Below are 13,505 nucleotides of genomic sequence, written 5' to 3'. Positions count from 1 at the left end.
GGCCCATAGAGCAACGAGAGGAGGTGCAATTGGCCAAAAACCATCATCGAGGCAACATAAGAAAACGCGACCGCTTCGTGGCTTGTGAAAATATGTGACCCACGAAATCTTCGGCGAACCAGTGTCCAATGGGTACCGTGTATCATGGTTGCTGCGCCTAGGAGGTATTCAGGAGGATACACCATGTGTGGCTCTGTAAATTATGTGTAGATCGTGGTGCATCGACGCATGGGGGGTTCGTGACTTGTCGTTGAAGTCGGTTTGCTGTTTTGGTGGATGGAACGTTCGCAAAAGGTAACACAAGATGAACCTTAAACCTTGACGTCTGGTCTGGGCCTTTTGTGACAACCATTGTCTTAGCGGGGCCACTGGTTGCGACTAGCGCCGGATTTCAATCGACAATAGCATGGCTTGGGGGTCGGTTCGACTTACACGATCACGCAGTCTTTCTCCTGTGGTGCACTTCCGGGACTAGAGGTGCCCGAGGATGTTCTCTTGCGGTTCTTTTTAGCCAATTTTGCAGCACGAGCAGCAACATCCTTGTTGCTGATTCTCGAGAGTGCCTTGGTCTCACCGTTCTCGGCTGCCTTGGTGTACCATTCTTGGGCCTCCTTAAGGTTCTTCTCACAGCCAATACCTTTGTCATAGAAGTTCGCTAGAGCAAATTGCGCCTTCGCCAAACCAGCTGCAGCAGCTCGCTTAGCCCATTCAAAGGCTTCATCTTCGTCCTTGGGCAAGAATGGTTCCAGCCCGACTAAGTACCAGGCGCAGATGGAAAGCATGGATTTTGGGTGGCCTGCGACAGCAGCATTGGTGTAGTAGTTGATAGATAATTGAGCATCGGCGTCAACAACTTCACCGATTTCGTAATGGTGACCTAGGATAGCAGCCGCTTCGACGTGACCTAGAGCAGCAGCATCTGAAAATAGTTTGAGGGCATACATCTTGTCGGCAATGAGAATGTCAAGAAAGCCTTCGTAGTAGATTTTTCCCAATTCGTATGGAGCTGCAGCAGTCAACTCGGTAGCGACGTTAGCAGCTCTTTCCAACCATTTAATACCGGCCTTCTTTGTGTCGACATTCTGTGATACACCCATACGTCCGTAGAAGCAGTATACACCAAGCTTGTACATGGCGGCGGGGTGGTTTTTCGATGCAGCCATTTTCAAGAAGTCAATGCCCTTTCTGGCATCGTGGCCCGTGCCTAAGCCGTCTTCGTAGCAGTGAGCCGTTCTGAAAGCCGACTCGGTGTGTCCATGTTTAGCAGCAGCGAGAAAGAGACTGAAGGCCTCCTTGTTATCAACCTTTCCAAAAGCACCTGAGCTATAGGCGTCTCCGAGAAGATATTGAGCATCAACATAACCCTTGTCAGAAAGACGTTTCAAGTAGTGGTGAGCCTCTTTGAGTAAAGAGCGCTTCAATTCAGCGCTAGAAGCCTGTGACATGTCGAATGAATTAGATGACTTTGATTTGCGATGGCTCCTTTTCGTCAGATCAGTATCTATAGATAAGGATGAGCCGGATGGTTTTTTAGGAGTGCTGCCGCCCGAGCTGATTGGTGAGTTCTCATCCACCATCAAGGCAGTCTGCAACATGTATTGAGCGTACTGGAACAAAACAGCCGGATCAGTAGACTTCTTTGCGTTTTTACGATACATTTCCATCGTTTTGATGCGAGGCATTAAGTGAGCCAGGTTTTCCCCGAGGCAGTCATTAACAAGATTATGAGAGTCCTGATCATGGAAGAAAGATGACGACAGTGACAAGGAACGGGCATGACTATAGCGAGCCAACTGGCCCGGCATGCTGCTTGCCACGGAAACATTATGCTCTGGTCTCAGGTAAAGGTCCTGGTTTTGCTGGTTTTGGCCCAAATTGAGGTTTGTTACCGAGGAATCAGCGGAAACCGGGATCAGCGGAGGCGAGATGGCCAGGTATCTGTTCTGGGACATCAGGGAAGGTTCATCCACCGGGTAAGGAACCAGAGGGTCATGACTAGGCGACAAGGAAGACAGTTTGCCGTTGTAATGCTGAAGAGAAGGCCCATCATTAGCGGTGAAGCGAGGGCTCAGGAGCGAAGTAGTGGCTAGGCGGTTCAGTAAAGACGTAGTTTCGTCCAAACCCTTCGGATACACTTGAGACGCGAGAAAGTAACCGTTCGACGCGGTCTGTGGGTTCTGGGACACGGGTGGGTAGCCGTTGGACACGGTGGAGGGAGCATGGTTGGAAGAGCTCGATGTGGAGGCCACATTAGAAGAAGAGCCCGCAAGCGAGTGGTAATGATGAGGATGCGAGTTTGAGCTCTTGAAGCTCACGTCTGAAGTGGAGTCCAGAGCGTGGGCAATGTCTGAAAGTGGATATGGCGTGGGTTCCAGTTTATAGTACTGGTGAGCCGTGGAGCTAGGGCTAGAAGCCACGGTGCCGTTGCCCATGCCGTTCTGGCCCGAGGCCTTTTGTCTATAAGGATGGGACATGGCCGGATTGTCCGTCTATGAGGAGCAAGGAAGTACTAGCGTGGGTTGGTTGGGAGTGGTGTTGAACGGTAGATGTGGAAAGGATCACGGTGGAGGGATGTGGAAGAAAAAGGTACGAAAAAAGCCGCTGCGGTGAGGGTTAAAACAGGAAAACAAACGCTGCCAGGATACACACAGCAGGGACAAGGTAAAGGGATGAAATGTAAATAAACAGTATAAGCGATGGGGAGATGAAAGGCAGGTGAAGATCTTTTTATAAGAGCGGCTCGTCAAAGGAGACAAAACAAGAAGATGGTTTAGTGGCAGTTTAGGCCCAGTACCAGATTGGGCGGGGGCAGGAAAAGGCAGGCTTACGAGGCGAGACACACACAAAAAAAAAAAAAAAAAGAAAGGGAAAGAAGACAAAGAAGCAGCCAGCAAAAGTGAGAAAAAGAGATGGAGAGAGAGAGGGAATAAGAGAGGTTTTTGAAATGAAAGTGGAATTAAAGAGACCTCATTTTCTTGGATTCTTGGAATGACGTAGGTTTGTGGATTTCTGGTTCTTGGAAACCTGGTCTTGGTTGGTTCTTGGAAGGTTTTTCAGGTTCTGGGGAGGATTGAATTGGTTAAATTGCGCAGCAGCTCAGGACCCGCCGCAGCCGAGCCCAAGCAAGGCAAGAGTATGGGAACGAGAATGGCAAGTGAAAGCAGAGAGAGACCTCAAGAATGGGAAAGTTTAATTTGATGGAATGGAATTTCGATTTAAGGTATGCACTTTTTTCTTTCTATATAATTTTAATGGTGGGTTCAACGTGGGTGATCGTGGCTCGCGTGTGGTCTGGCGCGGTGGGTGCAAAATAGGCCCCAGTGCGTGGAGTTCCATAGACAAATCGTGTTTTGGTAAAAAAAGATGGATGAGGTAAAGAGGGTTACGAGATGACGAAATGGGGAGATCCGAGGTTGTCTTATTTTTGGTTGTATTGCTGGGACTTTTTTTAGGTATCAAGAAAGTATGGCTGTGGCAATCCGTCAAGGTGTCCCATCTGGCCGAGGCTTAGTGTGATTTGACGATGCCCTACGGTTCATCTATTTCTGCTGGTGGCACCACACGGAATGAGCCGCTGGCGAATTCACCCCATGTGTCAAAAAGCACATACCCCTAGCCAGGGTCTTTTTGAAGCTCTTGGTTAAATGCCTCCTTTGGGGTATCATATGAGTATGTTATTGTCACTAGCTTTCTATTTTAGTACTCATTCAAAATATGCACTATGCTGGTTGCACAATACGCAGTTTGTGGTGGGAAAAAATGGCTGCAAATTATTTATAGAACCGGTTTTGCCAGACGGTTTGACAGGTTGCTGATTAGGCGATATTTCTAGCGGATTTGGGCAGATTTGGGGTCTTTTGCTGGTTTGGCTGTGCCTGGTTGCATATGTTGCTTGGTTAAAAGTATCGGAACGTTGGCGGTGGTATGACGACATCCACTAGTGAACGATCAAAAGGTAGAAGCCAAATTTAGGCTCCACCTCCATTATCGTAGAATCTTTAAGGTTTTTATGACGTGATGATGGTGGAGATGGAGGTACGCTTTCTGGATCAGTAACAGATTATGGCCACCGTAGATCAACTAAACCGGTTCCGTCTCCCTCTGTCAAGCGATGTCGGCTTTGCTCAACGGCTTTGATGTACGGAAACTTCACTTCTCGGACGACAGAATCAAGCCGTTCGTTCCCGAACTTAGTTGGCTCAGCCCTCGTGATACCGTAGCTGGAAGGATACCTACCGTTTCAAGTAGCCGACAGCTGTGCCTCTTGCAACATCAACTAACCCTACAAAAGCCGCCGATATCCCCAAATAACTCAGCAGCCACGCTCCTTGTCCCTACAGCAAGCCTCACTAACCAAAATTATTCCCATTCATTCTAATACCAAAAATATGCTGCTACTATGGCGGCAAACAACACACTGCCATACGCCACATAGTTGCCCTTGGGCCTCACCTCTAACGCATCGGCTTGGAGCCTGGCTCTATCCTCAGGGTCCAACTTGCTCCAGTCCACCGCTTGGCTCGACTGCAGCTCCGTCTTGCTCTTCTCTAATTCCTTCTGCGCCTTCTCGGCCTCGGCGATTGCAGTTCTGTTCAGCTCCACCAAGTCAGGGAAGATTGCTCTAAATCTCGTGTTATCATTATTATTCCACTTCTTACTATCTCTAGCCAACCTGCGTTTGACGTTATCGCTGGTCACGATCGACCCGGTCGTGCTATCATCTCCAGTCATGAAACTCAACAACCCTGTCAAGATGGTAGCCACACTCCACGCAGGGTTCCAGGTATCTGGATGGTAATCACTCATACTAAGACAAAGACGGGTGTTGCAAGCAAATCTACCATTAGGGGTGATCACAGAAATGGCTGGTGGAGCGAAAGGATACTCAGAAGGGAACCGAAGAAGACCATGGTACTGGCCATTTTCGTATGGGGTAGATGGAGGCCCCGTGATGATGAAATGCCATTCTAAGATGTTTTCGTCGTTCGGCTTGGCATGGATGAACGGAGGAGGCGTTGCCTGGATCGACTTGTACTCCTTGTTGAGTCTCTTTTGTGCCTGACGGGAGACCATAGAAAAGAGTAGTGAAGAGAAACTGGGGGAGGGTTCTTGAGGTTAGCTTTTGGGTGGGTAGTCATGTGCAGTCAGATCGCCCCAACGCTAGCTACTACTGGTATCGATAAGGGAAAAAGAAAGAAAAAGAAATGAAAAAAAATAAGAATGTGTGAAAAAAGAAAGGACAGAGAAGGAATGGGGGAAGAGAGTTAGTTGGAGGATGGTTTTCTTGATTTCTCTGTTTCAACGTATTCATTTGTTGCTGTATGCTTCTGAAACGTTCTTTTTAGACGGTTGCGAAATCGGAAATGCCGTTTTCGGCTGGTCCCCAGAATCCATTTACGTCAACCCAACAATTAAGCTTTTTAAACGTGTGGAATGACTCACTTAATGTTCACACAAGAAGAATGTTCTGGTGTAAGCATTCTCGTAATCCTCGTCATCCTCAATTACGACCTTTCTCTCAGACATTAACTCGTCTCTGTAGTCTTTGGCTTCTTTTTCTGTCATGGTCTTGAGGTCCTTGGCGTCAACGTCAGGGAAGTACTTCTTCATAAGAGCTTCGTCCTTCACCCACTCTTCGTTTTGGAATGGAACCACATCTGTAGCCTTCACCATGGTGTTGTGTGGATCAACTAAGAAGAAGCATAAGATTTTTCTGAAACCAGGCTTGGTGACATCCTTCAACTTGAAAGCATCGACATGGTGCTGGAAACTGTTGGGGAACACAGTGACTCTGCCCTTCTGCGCCACAACGTCTCCAAGATGTTTAGTCATGTTGTCACCGTCCTTGATGCCATAGAAGTCATTGCAGTATTGTTCGTCACCCTGCTCGTAAGGAGGATCTTCAAAAGCAAATTTGAATGAAAGCTTCGACTCCTCGATATTCTCCATGTCGTAGTAGTAAAGAACAGTGGCGACGATATCTTCGTTGATTGTACCTTCCACATGCCACGATCCACCCTTATACTCTGGCTTTTCAGGAGTAAGTTCGATATTGGCCAATTTCACAATGACCTTCAAGTCGTCGAAGCTACGAAGGTCAAAGGGCTTTGTTTCGGGGTCCTTCTCGTACTTGGGTGGGAACTCACGATAGTAATCCTTCTTGCCCCTTTCGAACTCCTCCCATTCTTCGTCGTCTGCACCGTCATCAATAAGCTTGTCCAACTTCTCCAGGTATTTCTCGTACTCTTCGTTGTAGTATTCACCATAGTCAGCGGTCTTGATTCTAATGTATTCATCTGACTGGTATCTCGACAAGGTCAAGTTGAGGCCGGGAATTACCAGGTTGAAGATTGAAGCAATGGAAGTATAGAGCTTCTCGTTCTTCAATGGGTGAAGATTATTGATGTACGAAGAAAACCCGAACTTCTTGTCCAGATCCAACTTCATAAGCGCTGGGAGCCACTGGAATTTCTTGGAAACACCATAATCGGCCACGCCTTTCTTGACTTGCTGAATTTTCTCATCAAACTCGGCAACCTGGAGTTTTCCATCGGAGAGCACCTTAGTTCTTCCATAGACCAAATGGAAAAGCGAAGGGTGGACCAAATCAACCACCAAGTCGTCCGAGCCCGGATGGTAGTCCTTCTCTGCAATTGAACCCTCAAACTCCCCAGCATACTTCTTAAACTCCTTGGCATCCTCATCACTCACAGCAGCATCACTGAACAAGATCTTATCGTCAGGCCCAAACTTAAACTTCTTAGCTGCAACCTCAGGCTCGGCAAGCAACGAGTCGTACCACTTCAATTCCTTCAACACATAGTCAAACACCTCCTGCGGATACTTTGTTTCCGGTTTCTGCTCCAAAAACTCCAGTCTCCATTTCTCCACAATCTTATCATCCTTATACTTACGTTCCCACTCTGGCTTCTGGCGAATCGCATTTGAAAGACTCACAATGAGCCACTCGTCAAGGTACCGAGGCGAATTGCCAAGCAGCGAAAACGCTATCCACCAGGGATGCTTAAACGTAGAATTGACCGACATCTAACGAACCCAAAACAAAAAAACGGATCCATCCTTCTTTAAATACGAACAACCCGGGCCCGCGGCGGCGGCTGCGAAATTAACTATATGAAACGCATGGAGTGCAGCAAATCCAGGTTATTCATTTCCCCTTGTGTTTTGCAGCCGCTCGTAAATGGCACCAACCAATAAGCTCGTAAACCACAACCAAAAGGAAGATTATTTTTTCTGGGCCATTCCCAAAATGACACTGCAGTTGACACGGAAAAGCCCATCTTTCTGTGGAGCATTGTGGATATCCCGCTTGACTTCTTCCTTGCAGTGGCTGTTGATAAACTTCTCATCGACCCAGAGCTGTGCACGGAATTCACGAGCACTACTGACATTGACACAGTTTTTCTCCAAGCACTGGTTCATTTCGTCTAAAGTGAGGCCGTGGCGAGCCATGCCCCTGGCTTTCAATTCGTTGGTGATTTCTTCGTTTTCTAAATCTTCATTGTAGAAGTCGTAGATCAATATCCATCCGCCAGGCTTGACCATACGTTTGAGCTCTTCGGCTACTTTTTCATAGGCGTGGATGTGGTGGAACGATAAGGTGCAAATGAGTAGATCAGCAAAACCTTCCAACGGAGTCATATCGAAATTGTCCATGATATCAGCACAGATGGATTTGATTTTGAGGTTCGGGTACGTTTTGCTAAGTGTTTCTGCTCGTTTATCAAAGCTTTCAAGCATCAGTGGAGTGATATCTATCCCCACAAACTGTCCATCTGGCATGAATGGGACGAGTCTTTCAGCCACGAGCCCTGTTCCACAAGCAAAGTCAAGCACTTTGGAATCTGGTTTAAGTAAGTTTCCAGTGATTCCCTTGAGTTTATGGAAATCAGCAATCACTTGGTCCACGTCTATAGGCTCTTCAGTGTCTGGGAAAGGCTTGCGAGGCGCCAGAAGGTCGAAATTGACAATTGACGAGGCAAACACCTGCGAGATCATTTGCATGGCAATGATATTGTCATAGCTGTTATCGAAGGTGTTTCTGTTGGCGTCTACTGAAGCTTGGTGGCTCATGGTGGAGAAAAGTAGTAGGTGAGGTTTGTATGGCGCGGAATGGCCTTTAAGTAGTCCGCTAAAGGAGTTCGGTTGGGTTGGGATCCAAGGCACTGGAGGGTACGAAAGATGGGGTTGGACAAATTGGGGTGGGCGTTTGTTTGGTGATTTGTCAGAAACAAGTTTGGAGTCAGTTGGTTGGTTGGTTGGGTTGTGGTTGGGTTTAGTATTCCATGAGTTGGTGAGGGAATGTAGTGAGAGAATGGAGAGCTTAGGGAACTGGGGTTTCGAGAGAAAGTCAACTTTTATACTACTATTGGATTTAATGCCCTTCTGGCTTTCAATTGATGCTACTATTGGGCCAATCGGGTGAAAACTCATAGATAGGCTTCTTCTGTCAATAGGAAGTGCCATGCAAGGCGGCTACAACTGCTTTTGGTCGGTTATAACCAGGCTGGGCGGCACCACATCGGGGCTGCCTAGCAAATCAAATTATCCATAATTAACGTATTAAACTCTTTCGTGACACTTTTCAGCTGTTTAGCTCCAGATCAGGCCAGTTTCTGTGCAATTCCAACGATAAGTCCGCATGGAGCCAACACCAAGTCGTCCTTCGAAGGAAGGTTCCGAGTTCCATCAGGATCGGCCATCTTTTTATCAAACCATAGGTTCACATGGTGCTCTCTTGTGCTCGAGACGTTTTCACAGCCAGACGATAAGCAACTGATCATCTCTTCGTTACTGATTCCATGATGGCTTACCCCACGTTTCACTGCTTCATCGTTCAATTGAGGCTCTTCGTGTCCATGGGAATGGCCATGTCCATGCCCTTGACCTTCTTCATGTCCATGTCCATGTCCATGACTGTGACTATGGTGGTTGCCATGGCCCTGCTTGCTCAACAAGCTATGGTGGTTCTTTGCTGGATCGCTGAACATGTCAATAATCACAATGTGCCCACCTGGCTTCAAGAAAGTCTTGAGTTTCTCGGCAACAACATTGTAATTATGAAGATGGTGAAACGCCAAAGACGAGAACACCACATCTGCAGAGCCCTCCAAGGCAGCATCGTCAAAGTCATCTGCAAGCACATCCCCACAGATCGAATTCACCTTCAATTCAGGCAACTTCTTCTTCAATTCCCCAGCTGTCTGGTCAAACTTGCCTAGCATATCTTCAGATATATCAATTCCCACATATTCAGCCTGGGGAATGAAAGGTGCCAACATCTCTGTAATGGCGCCAGTTCCACAAGCAAAATCAATGATCTTCGAGTCTGGACGAAGCAAATTGCCAACAAATTGACCATGAGGAAGCTCCTCATACTTCTTCACCATAAGCTCTCCGTCCACTGGCTCTTCTGTATCAGATACATCTTTCCTGGGGCTGTTGATGTCAAACGTCAAAAGCGTGTAAGCAACGGTATACTGAAGAACTTTGATGAAGGAATGGTCTTCTTTTTCTTTAACGAATTTCTCGAAAGCCTCCTTGTTGGCCTTAATTGATTCCAAATGTGACATTTGATGAGGGAAGAGTGGCAACTGGGCCAGTTTATATATGGCTGCGAAAAATGCTTATTTGCTCATACTATGAGAAACATATAGCGGTTATGCAAGATAAGTACATGAATAGAATGTGCAGATTAGGTGATTTTGGGGGGATATGAGGGAATTGCAGAAGAATTGATTCAGCTCTTTGGAAGCTGTCCAGGTAGTTCTACGTTCTTTGGGCTTGAAGCAAGTATCTAATATTAATATTGTATTTAAAAAGTCAGACATTAAGAAGTAAAGAGTCAAGCGTATGGATGGGTGGAACTTATTTGTATGCATAAATAGGTCGAAGGGACAGGCAAAGATTGGAATAATTACCAAGTTTCAATGGACAGCGCCAGTCCAGGGCGCAGCCGTATTTTGTAAGGTGCTCTATCGCCATTATGTGTCTTGTACTAGAGGTACATTCCTTTGACACTGTGCTTACCTTCGACTCAGTGGCAGCACAACTTAGACCAGAATCCTTTGTTTTCCTCCTCGGAGACATGCTGCTGTTGCTCATACTGGTAGCCATTCTGGCCGTTGACGTAGTTTGAATGCGAGTTTTTGAAGTTGCCTTGACCGTTGGCCACATCGGAGCCTTGCATGTTGATAGCCATGTTCGAACGGGCAGGCGTTTCTTGTTTGATTGGTGGCAATGGTCTGTTGATGAGATGTTGCAATTTTTGTTGGTGTGTCTGGGCTGCTGACAACTGCTGTTGCAGCTGGCCGGTTTGACCAACGTTATTGCTCAAGTTATTGTTGGCGGCAGAACTTGGAATCTGGCCAGCGGCCTGGCCGTGATGTGGTCTGTTTCTGCGCTGGTCACGGTGACGTCTGTCACGTTCGTTTGGTGGGTTAGGGTGGCCGTATCCGTGCAAGTTTGGTTTCTTATTAATGGAAGCGTCCCAACCCTTACCTCCGTTAAGGTTCATCCAGTCGAAATTGCCATCGCAATGAGTATTCATGTCGTCCAACACGGAAAGTAACAACATTCTGTATTCCTCGTAGGCGGGATCAGCCTCAAAGGGCAATGATCTCACGGCGTCCAAGTACTCAGCAAACTGGCGAGGCAAGCCGTCGCACAAGAGCGTTGCTGAAGTGGTTCTCTTCTTGTCACCGATCTTCTCGTACTTTTGTTTGTTGGTTGGAGCCTTCAATCCTTGCCATGGCAACTGGCCACGCAAAAAGTAGAAGAAAACATGACCAAGAGCCTCCAAGTCATCTCTTCTCAGCTGCTCTCTGCCCAAATGCGTGTTGATAGACATGTAACGGGCGGTGCCGCTCAAGGACTTCTTTTCTCTGTAAGGAATGTGCTGCTTGGTTCTGGGGTCTCTGTATTGTTTGGCCATGCCGAAATCGATGAGATGAACCTTGTTTTCATCTGGGAAGCCCTGTCTGCCGATTAAAAAGTTATCGGGCTTGATATCTCTGTAGATGAGGTCGTGGCGGTGCACTTCTTCGATCAAGTTGATCATCTGGATGGCCACCTGGACCACTGTTTTGACGGAAAAACGACGACCACACCAGTCAAACAAGTCCTCCAAGGAAGGACCCAAGAGATCAATGACAAGAATGGAATGCAACCCTTCCTGGCCGAAATAGTAAGCATTTGGAATGCCCTCACAGCCTTGCAAGTGTTTATAGGTTCTATACTCGTCTCTCAACTGGGGGGCCTCGGTCTTACGAGGCTCAAACTTGATGGCCACAGCAACTCCATTAATGATGTTGGAGCCCTCGAAAAGAACACCAAACGAACCTTCGCCGATCTTCTTACCGATCTTATAGTGCAATCCGACCACCGAGTTATTGGACGAGTTCACAGCGCTCATGTTGGGTTGAGAGGCAGCAGCGGCAGCTAACACAGCGGGATTTGACATTAGACGCCGACGGCAGGCGGTGTTCTGGTCTTGAAAAGTGTAGTGGTTGTTACTTTAGGGTAGTGCAGCTGGGTGCAACTCGGGCGTGGCTGGTGGATGGTGGAGGGACCCTCTGTTTGTGGTTACAGAGAGATGTGGTTTTTTCGTTGAGATTAGTGGACGTTGTTTTTTCGGTACAGGGGACAGGAAAAAAGAAAGGGCAAAAAAAAAAAAAAAAAGTCAAAAAAACACAGGGGGTAACTAATCTACTGGAATTGCCAAAGGAAAAAATCAAAAGAGAAAAAAGTGCCTTATTCTAACAATTTTACTTAAATTCGCTTCTTACTTCTCTCTGGAAACTCGTGGTGGTGGAATTAACTGGCCTTTTCTCCTTCCGTATTGGGTTCTCGTCTCCTGGTTGGGCGAGCGAGGGACAAAAAAGACTGGAAAGGTTAAGACAATGAAGAGGGAGAAGAGAAGGTAGAGTGGAGGGTTGGAGAGTTGGAGAGTTGGAGGGTTGGGAAAGTGGAAGGTGGGGCGATACTGAGACGTCAGTGAGGCTTCTTGAAATGATTTGCTGGTGCTGATTTTGTGTACTTTGTGGGTTTGGGGTGCTGTGAGGCTGCCTCTGGAGGTGTCTATTTATATGTCTCAGTGTGAACATGTAGACTGTGAGCTGTGAGGCTGGCAGTGGGAGGGTGCCACAAGAAGTAGGAAAACGTGGTGGTGGTAATAAATTGGCTTGAAAGGTAATAAAAAAGCTTCTTTGTTCTTTTCACTTTGTGACACTTGGGAAAGGCTTCTAGTGGCTTGACGTGAATGGCTGCGAAATGGATGATGATTTATAGCCACACGGCATGGATAGGTGGATTGTGGTGCCTAAGTGGACTATTACTGCCTATCTCTTTGATCTAATTGACCTCTGGACTGTGCTAAGCCGCTGCTAAGCTTTCCTGTTGATTTTCTGTTACCTCCACTGCCAGAGGCTTGACTCATGAGTCATCTTGCTACTCCACCTACTATACTACACTTCCTTCTCTCTGTCGTTTCGTTCATTCGTCAAGATGCTATTTCACCTGACTGTCTATGCTATCTCCTATCTCCTAAAGCGTTCCCCTGACCAAGTAGACGGTGTCTCCATTGCTAAAGGACCCACCAACCTTCTTGGCCAACGGTAGCGTCACTGGAGCATCATCAACAGCCTTAAACAACTGAAGACGCTCGCTAGTCTCGGAAGTCTTGTTATTGTGGTTCATTATACCCACCACATCAGCCACAGAGTCAAGAGCACGGCCAATGGTCCAGTTTTTCGAAACCCAAACGCCCTTTCTCTCCTTTTCTGGGTTGATTTTTTCTATTTCGTCTTCGTTGCGGTTCACATAGAGAACCCACACGTAGATACGGTCTGTTTGTGACACATTATTCGGTCCCTTAGCGACCTTCTTGATGCTAGATGTTTCTGCCACCTTGTTCGTTGCCTTGGGCCGGCTGAAAAGCAGCGACAGCTTCTTCCTGCTTAGTTTTTGAAGGTGAAGAAACTTTGTAAGCTTGGTAATCGCCGAGGATTTACCTGTTTTGGTAGCCTTCTCTTCAATGGTCGTAGCCGAGAGTTTCGACAGCTCGAGTCTCTTTTCAAGCTCTTTCTGTCTCTTTTCTTTATCTGGGAACAAAGAAGCCGCCGTAGGACCCGAGTACGTATTGTTGCCGCCGTTTGATGGAGACTGTGGTCTTCCCACACAGTTATGAACGTCCAATGATCTATGCTGGGAACAGTATACGTGGTTGCAGAACTCACAGTGGAACGGGAGGAAGTCGAGCTGCTGGCACTTGTAACAGTGCTTTCCAAGGTTCATGACCCCCTGGTCCTCCTTGTTGATTTCCACCTGAGTCATGAAGAGGCTGTTCTGGTGAGCTTTGGATACTTTGGCAGACATGGTGCGAAAATCTGGGGCAGCCAAAGATGAGGTGGAGGAAGTGGAATGTGCTAGTTTGGGAAGTAATAAAAAAGAAGGAGTTTGTTCGATTAAAAATGGTATTAAAGAAA

The 13,505-nt window shown here is 47.1% G+C and overlaps 7 protein-coding genes across 7 annotated transcripts; all 7 read right to left on the bottom strand. All coding sequences in view use genetic code 12, as the record gives it.

Annotated features, from left to right (window-relative positions):
- Positions 1 to 428: 428 nt before the first annotated feature.
- Positions 429 to 2,474, bottom strand: CHS4 (Chs4p; the record flags this gene model as incomplete). Its single annotated transcript, XM_025485276.1, has 1 exon — positions 429 to 2,474. The coding sequence occupies one exon, from the start codon at positions 2,472 to 2,474 to the stop codon at positions 429 to 431; it is 2,046 nt and encodes a 681-aa protein (XP_025340207.1).
- A 1,900-nt stretch (positions 2,475 to 4,374) lies between these two features.
- Positions 4,375 to 5,073, bottom strand: CXQ85_001572 (E2 ubiquitin-conjugating protein; the record flags this gene model as incomplete). The annotated part of the gene is made up of 1 exon (XM_025485275.1): positions 4,375 to 5,073. The coding sequence occupies one exon, from the start codon at positions 5,071 to 5,073 to the stop codon at positions 4,375 to 4,377; it is 699 nt and encodes a 232-aa protein (XP_025340206.1).
- A 369-nt stretch (positions 5,074 to 5,442) lies between these two features.
- On the bottom strand, positions 5,443 to 7,047 carry CXQ85_001571 (DUF4246 domain-containing protein; the record flags this gene model as incomplete). The annotated part of the gene is made up of 1 exon (XM_025485274.1): positions 5,443 to 7,047. One exon carries the CDS (start codon positions 7,045 to 7,047, stop codon positions 5,443 to 5,445), a length of 1,605 nt encoding a protein of 534 aa, XP_025340205.1.
- Positions 7,048 to 7,245: 198 nt separating this feature from the next.
- CXQ85_001570 (class I SAM-dependent methyltransferase) lies at positions 7,246 to 8,094 on the bottom strand (the record flags this gene model as incomplete). The annotated part of the gene is made up of 1 exon (XM_025485273.1): positions 7,246 to 8,094. One exon carries the CDS (start codon positions 8,092 to 8,094, stop codon positions 7,246 to 7,248), a length of 849 nt encoding a protein of 282 aa, XP_025340204.1.
- A 530-nt stretch (positions 8,095 to 8,624) lies between these two features.
- On the bottom strand, positions 8,625 to 9,593 carry CXQ85_001569 (class I SAM-dependent methyltransferase; the record flags this gene model as incomplete). The annotated part of the gene is made up of 1 exon (XM_025485272.1): positions 8,625 to 9,593. One exon carries the CDS (start codon positions 9,591 to 9,593, stop codon positions 8,625 to 8,627), a length of 969 nt encoding a protein of 322 aa, XP_025340203.1.
- A 464-nt stretch (positions 9,594 to 10,057) lies between these two features.
- YCK2 (serine/threonine protein kinase) lies at positions 10,058 to 11,482 on the bottom strand (the record flags this gene model as incomplete). The annotated part of the gene is made up of 1 exon (XM_025485271.1): positions 10,058 to 11,482. The coding sequence occupies one exon, from the start codon at positions 11,480 to 11,482 to the stop codon at positions 10,058 to 10,060; it is 1,425 nt and encodes a 474-aa protein (XP_025340202.1).
- Positions 11,483 to 12,564: 1,082 nt separating this feature from the next.
- CXQ85_001567 (uncharacterized protein) lies at positions 12,565 to 13,395 on the bottom strand (the record flags this gene model as incomplete). Its single annotated transcript, XM_025485270.1, has 1 exon — positions 12,565 to 13,395. One exon carries the CDS (start codon positions 13,393 to 13,395, stop codon positions 12,565 to 12,567), a length of 831 nt encoding a protein of 276 aa, XP_025340201.1.
- Positions 13,396 to 13,505: the final 110 nt, after the last annotated feature.

The sequence above is a fragment of the Candidozyma haemuli genome, assembly GCF_002926055.2.
Source record: "Candidozyma haemuli strain B11899 chromosome Unknown B_2014730914, whole genome shotgun sequence".
Lineage (NCBI taxonomy): Eukaryota > Fungi > Ascomycota > Pichiomycetes > Serinales > Metschnikowiaceae > Candidozyma > Candidozyma haemuli.
This window is presented reverse-complemented; position numbering and strand designations above follow the sequence as displayed.